Source organism: Carassius gibelio, chromosome B2, assembly GCF_023724105.1.
Source record: "Carassius gibelio isolate Cgi1373 ecotype wild population from Czech Republic chromosome B2, carGib1.2-hapl.c, whole genome shotgun sequence".
Classification (NCBI taxonomy): domain Eukaryota; kingdom Metazoa; phylum Chordata; class Actinopteri; order Cypriniformes; family Cyprinidae; genus Carassius; species Carassius gibelio.
The window spans coordinates 15,354,775-15,361,971 of record NC_068397.1 but is presented as its reverse complement, the minus strand read 5'-3'; the positions used below and the strand labels follow the sequence as shown (position 1 = coordinate 15,361,971).

Below are 7,197 nucleotides of genomic sequence, written 5' to 3'. Positions count from 1 at the left end.
TAAAGAAGCAAAGCAGTCTAATTCATGAACAAACTGAGTTTCCATTAGGTTTAAACTTATTTTTACATTTTTGGTGAGCTGTAAGTATGGGTTTTTCAGTTTTAATATGTGAATAAAAGTCTTAATAAGTCTGTTCATCGTATAAAGCTATTGTGTCAAGTATAATCACATTTATTTAGCACTCTATACTAACGAGCTTCTCATTAATAAACAGGAAAATACCAGTGTTAATGTCGCAAAATTATTGAACTGTGAATTCAATTTCAAAAGTAAAGCAGCTCTACAGAAGACAATAGGCATTATTTAGCTCAGTTTAGATCAGAGTTGATTCAGGTCAGTTCTATAACACTATACATTTATTCCTTTATGAAATAAGTTCAGTCCAGCTATAATCAGCTCTACCGAAGAAAGTAGTGTCATTCAAATCAATTCATTTGGATGTTGCTTCAATTTAGTTCAATAACTGTCATGTCGCGTTCATCAGTTATGAAACAAACTCAGTTCAACTATAATTCAGGTCTATAGAAATGATAGTGTCATTATTCAGCTCATTTATTCCAATTCCGTTATAATAACTAATAAATAATAACTGGGTCAATGTTCAAAAATTCATAAATTGTGAAGATCGCTCAATTCAGCTATGACCAGAAGCCAATAGTTTCATTATTCTCAATAGCTCAATTTTTTCATAGTCTCTTCAGAAGACTTATTAAACAGTTCAATTCATATGGATTACTTTAAAATTTTCTTACGGATGTTTTGAGCCTTGAAGGTTTTAGTGGAATTTACTTTCAGTGGAGGGACAGAAATCTCGCAGATTTCATAAAAAGAAGAAAAAAAAAATCCCCATTTAAGTTTTAAAAAGATGAATGATTTGAGTTAATTATTGCTTTAAACAATTTGTTGATTTAGATTATGTACAGTAGCTCACTGGACTGCAGGACGCTCAGTGAATAATGACTTAAAAATGTTCTGTTCCTTAAAAAACCCTATTGTATAGCTTCAGAAAAATGTAAGGAATATTTTTTTGTCATTTTTTTAATGGTAACAGACTTTTTTGATGTATTTATTTATTTATGTTTTATCTTTGGCTCATAAATCTTTCTTCCTAAACACGTACACTAAGTGCAAATTTATGATGTGACAACTCTAGTTTTACCAACCATTTGTTTTTCACTTCCATCTGGCATGCAGTGGGTGAGATGGGGGTCAGCAGTCCCCAATGGTGTGTAATTTCCTGTTAATTCTGTTATAGATGTCATGTTGTTAGATGTTTAAAGAAGGAAGAGAGAATCCTCCCACAAACCAGCCTTCACAAATCAAACTGCAGCACTGGATTCTCTGACAGCCAGACAGTGCTAATGACGACCTGGTTTTCTATGCCTCCTGTTCTCTTTTTCAACACACACACACACACACACACGTGGATGCTCTGGCATCTTCCCTTTCCTCAACAGCAGGCTGTGCTGTGTGCTATGTAGGGCAAAATAAATGAGCAAAGTCTATTCTTATAGCACCGTGGAGTCCTCTGATCACCCCTTGCGCTGCCCACTGTGCTCCTCTGCTGCTAACTCACTTCATATATAGTGTGACATTATCATTTTGTCACAGTGATGTTGCAGTAGGCATATTAGGTTAAATGATCAAAGGTACATTATAAAGCAGCAGTGTTTTTATGAGGTCTGCGTGACCTGGTTGGGTCTCTGTGTATGTCACTGAGGAAGCACAAGTAACTGAGCTGTTGTGAGACAGATTAATGAAGCTAGCAAACAGGTCTGATGTGGAGAGCTGTGAAACTCTCCCATCTGCTGGTCGTTTTGAATATTGCACAACTGATTGATGGGATATTGGTGTAAATCCTTTGCTATAATTTGTCACGGCATGGTATATTACATAAATCAGAGACATGTTATGTCACTGTAGTGACAGAAAAGCCATTAACTCAAGATTTTGTTTCTCTTTTCACTGCTCTTTCTAAGGGACTGAAGTTTTCAAGCTTCATAAAGAACCGAAGCAGAATCATAAATAGAGCCAAACTCTATTTTACATCTGTTTTAAGTCTTTTGAAAGCATATGATACCTTTGTGCGAGGTGCAGAGCAAAAATTAGGTTGTTATTCACTGAAAATCTTGACATTTGCCCTAGTTCTCCCTGGTGACTTCATGAGTGGAGATATAGTGGAGATATAGTGAATAAACTGAGTTTTAATTTATAATAGAGTGTATGTTTTCCATATTTGATTTGCTGTGTGCATGTGTGTTGATCAATGTTAATATGTGAACAAAAGCCTAAATTAAATCTGTTAATCATATAATGCAATGGTGTCCAACTCTGATAAAAGTATAGTAAAAACTCTGGGATTGTAGATGTATGGCTTTTCTAATATAATAATGCCTGAATTCTAATCAACAGATGTTCAAATGTTTAATCATTTGCATTAATTCACTCTCTTTGTTTATTTGTTTCTTTCTTTCTTGCTCTCTCTGCAGACTGTCTACAAGCCCTGGCTCTGCGCTCAGTATTTCCAGAGTCCTCAGTCAGGCTGCAGTCATAAGATTCCCTGTGAGCAATACTGTCTTGAGGTCCAGCAGAGGTGTCCGTTCATATTGCCTGACAATGATGACCTTATACATGGTGGTACTCCCAGTTTTATATGTGCAGGTTGGTATACAACTATGTATAGCCAAAACTAAACTTAATTGTAATTTTTTTTTTTATGTTTACATTATGCACTGTATCTATGTTAAATGTCATTTACGTTTTCATAATTCCATGTTTTGTGTCAAGCAGAATTCTAATGTTGCTAATAAAGCAATGAACAGTCAAAATGTAACCTTTAAGTCTTTACTAAGTAAAAAAAAAAAAGGTCACAGGTATCTTTGTATCAAACCTTATATACAGGAGTAGGATACTAGTCGTAATTAACAACATCAAAAAAGCAAAAAAAGTAACACATAAATCACATCAAAGAGCTCCAAAGTAGCAAGATCAGCAGGAAAACCAACTTAGATTTAAATAATAATAATAATAATATTTTTAAAATCATGTTATTGTTTCATAGAGCAGAGCTCATTAATTTCTCAGTATGATTTATGCACATATTTAATGTAAATACATTACAGAAATGAACGCTATTTGGATTACCATACATCTTTTAAGTGACATCTACTGGACAATTGTTGAATCTGTCAGACTTTTGCTCTGTGGAAACACATCCACTGTTTTTTTTTTTTTTTCGATTTGAAATGAACTACAAAGTGAACTACACAAATGTAATATACTGTATGCACATATATTAAATATGTTATATGAATTAAAACATGTATGAAAGCAATGAGAAAACGGAATGAGCTAAAACAAATATTTGTGTTTAAGTTTGTGTAATACGTTTTTGGATATCTTGGCCTTTTGAGTCATCTACATGTATAACCGCCCTAAACCGCATCAATACATGTGGATATTATATAAATAGTGCAAATATAAAAGATAGACATGTATTTAAAATATTTATTACAAAAAAACATACTGTATATAAGCATAAATATTTTTTTGTTTTAATAAAATAAATATATATATATTTTTTATCATATTATTTTTAAATTAGGAAAACCATACAATATCAGCATCGACAGTATATTTGAGGTTCAAAGACAGAAGCATACAAATAGTTGATGTCAGCTAGATTTTTCTCAAGTGTGAAAATCATTGCTTTAAAATCGGTCATTTGGAACTTCTTTCATCTTTTCTTCTTTCATCAATTACTTATGAGCTGACCATTTATTTATTTTTGCTTATATTTAGCTTTAATCTGCATACGATGTCACTGGAATTTTAGTGCTGTTACTGGAATGTGAGAAGCAATTAATGAGCACATAGAATGCCTTTACTGTAAAGGCATTTTAACGCAAAGACCTTTAAATCCACATACTTTTTAATGCAAGATGGAACAGTTAATCATTCAATTTTATGAATATTCAGTTCATACACATATCCTAGTGTTTAATGTAATAATTTTAGTGTAACATCAGCTAAAAACATGTTATAAGAATATTTTGATCATGTGTCATGAAAACTTTATTTTTGAATGTTTTTGAAGTTTAAAACAAACAGTTTTTTTAATGCTTATTTAAATAAAAACTAAAACAATAAAGTAATGTTACATTTGATAATTGTGCAAATATTATGAGAAGCATTACTTTTGAATGTTCTCTAAAAATCTTTAGACTAACATACAAAAAAAAAAAAAAAAATCAAAATAAATAAATAAATAAAAACCTTCCTTAAATTATGTATAAATTAAGCGTTAGCATTAGTTCTCACAGGTCTTGTGATTCTCAGCTGATTACATCTACCTATAGGAATACAACACCTATCACGACATTCCTATATAAGCTCTATTCTATTCAGTGTTTACCGTAGGGGGCTTATTATTGCTGCTCTCCCTGCTCATTCATGACAGGCTGCACGGATGGGCAGGGAGTTTTTGCCCATAACAGAACCATACCACCAAACTAAAGTTCATGATAAGTATCTCTCTTTTTTATGTTAGTGGTCCTGACAGAACTAATATATTTGTGCTAACATTTTAGGAATGTTATTAAAGGCAATATAACTTTGAATTAAAGTTCATAACTGAGAAAATCTTGCTAAAACTCTAGGAGTCTTGTCATAACCACAGTCAGACATGCATACTGTGGTATAATACAATGTTTGAGAGTTTTCCAAATAGATCATAGATGTGTGTTTTTGTATAATCCCAGGGTTCAAACCAGACATCAACCAGGAGCCAGAGTGCTGTGATGTGCGATGGGACCAGAAGTCCAACCGCTCCCGGGGCACTTTAAAAAGAACTCACCCTTCCTGCCAGCACACATCCGTGACCTCCTCGGGGGGTCCACGGCTCGGGCAGGGCCGGCTGAAACTTTGCTTGCTGGTCCTAGTTCTTCTCCACACTGTGGCTACCATGACAGCCAATCAAAACTCGACCTGCCTGAATGGAATCTTTCCACTGGATGACAACGCCCCGAGAGAAGAGTGATTGAATGAAGAAAAACTCCAGCTCCAACACCACTTGCTTCAGGCTTGCCAGTAAAGAAGCACCTCATTCAGAGAAAAGTTGAGTGTAATGGCTCTAAGTGAGGCTCACAGTCTCTACCAGAGAACACTTATCCACACTTGTCATCAGCACCTTGTTGGGTTTTGGGAAAACAGTCAACAGGGCACAGGACAAAAGATAAGCATAATACGAAGAGTCAGAACATGCCCCTACAGAGACTTCTTGCTCTCTTCTGGTACACACATTGTGACACACACACACACACACACGCAAGTTGCCATTTCACTTTGCACTAGGAGATTATCAAACTTTTCCCTTTTAGTTTCAGCTGTTATTTTCACTTCAAGATGGTTTTGACTTCTGTTCAGTGGTTTCAGAGCAACCTGGAAAGAGACTTGGGTGTCCATGTCCTGTCAAATTCTCTCGTTATGTTACGTGTCAGTATTTTGTGTCCTTTGAGAGTGAGCGTCACATCACAGTCATCAGCACCATTCAGACAGGCTACAGGTAGAAGATTCATGTCTTTCTTTCTAATGCCTACATTTTCATCCTAAATAAAATAAAATAATAAAAAGCCCTATTTTTAAACTAAATGTACTGAAAGCCTCAAAATCAAATCAGCAGTTGGCACCCCATCTAATTAGAGAATGTTGTTTATCTTCTCTACCTTCTAAGAAACAGATAAAACCTCCTTGCATTATTTTAGAAACTGATGCTTATTTCCCTTACTGTATGAAAAATCTTGGTGATTGGTGGAGTTTGCCTCAACTACCATGAGATAGTTCTGTTTATTCTAAGATCTTCATCTCCAAATCATGTACATAGCTTACTGTTTTACACTTAGAAAAAAAGCGACATAAGTTGTCATTGGGCTGGTACCCTTTAAAAAGGTAATAATGTGTAACCTTTAAGATACTAATATAGAACTTTTAGGGGTAAATATGGTACAGAAGTGTACCTATTGAAAAGGGTGCTGTCCTAGTGACAGATTTTTTATGCATCTTGCCCATTTTATTGTATAAAAAGACCCCATCATTTTGGTAGTTATTCAAATACAAATATAGTCTACAACAGGTCAGAATAATCCAAGTAACAGGGCTTTGGCACACAACTGTAAAAAAGGAGGATGTAATTATAAGTATTTTCATACATGACACTATTTTATTATGCACTTTAATCATTTAACAATGTGCTAAACCCTTCTGCCCTCTTGCATTAATTGCATCTTGGATATTCTTCTGTGAAATAATCATTTCTCAGTATGTGGTCCTTACATTATTCTTAACAGCAACAATATTTATATTGTTATTCATTGCATGACATAATTTGAATGCATTCATTTAACATCGTTATATGTGAAGCTTGTTTAACTAAGGTTAACTACCATAGTTCATGTGCGAATGGAACTGGAATAGCTGAACAGAATGTGGCACTCCAACATAATCATACACAATTACACTGTAATTTTACCATAATTTCCCTGTCAAAAATAACTATCTATTGTGTAAAGGGCTTAGCAAATAGTAGTGTGTGAAGAAGGAGTTAAGGGCTTACTCTACATTTCTCCTTCTGTGTGATTGTTGTCTTCAGTGTTTGAGTGTAATGGATAATAGGGATTATGTGTTGTTTTGCCTTTGTCAGGACCTTATTTTATTACCTTATTTTCAGACTATCCTCATATACATCTGTGCATCCAAAACATTGCTTTGGTCATTATGTTCCTGTGTGTTTTTTTTTTTTTTTTGTTTGTTTGTTTGTTTTTTTTTTTTTTTTTGAGTAAATTTACTAGCATTAAATGAATTCTTGTAAAGTTAAATTAGAATTACTTAAGAGCAGAGATGCACAGAGTGATAGGTCACATTGGTGCTCAAATTTGGACACTTCTTAGGGGAAACTACCAGTAAATGCCCCTTAGGGAATACTAATATATATATATATATATATATATATATATATATATATATATATATATATATATATATATATATATATATATATAATAAACTATGTATTTCCCCCCATAAACTACAATAAAACAATAATACTAGTTCCCTATCTGTCGGTCACTACGAGTTATGTCGACCGACAAATGGGGTCTCACTTGGGAGGCCAATCATCTCTGATTTTAAGAGAAAACGCCA

The 7,197-nt window shown here is 33.9% G+C and overlaps 1 protein-coding gene across 1 annotated transcript; it reads left to right on the top strand.

The window, feature by feature from the left end:
• Positions 1–1,188: 1,188 nt before the first annotated feature.
• Positions 1,189–6,824, top strand: LOC127951438 (NALCN channel auxiliary factor 1-like). The gene is made up of 3 exons (XM_052549327.1): positions 1,189–1,197; positions 2,490–2,661; positions 4,761–6,824. The coding sequence occupies exons 1-3, from the start codon at positions 1,189–1,191 to the stop codon at positions 5,036–5,038; spliced, it is 459 nt and encodes a 152-aa protein (XP_052405287.1). The 3' UTR covers positions 5,039–6,824.
• The last annotated feature ends 373 nt before the right edge of the window (positions 6,825–7,197 follow it).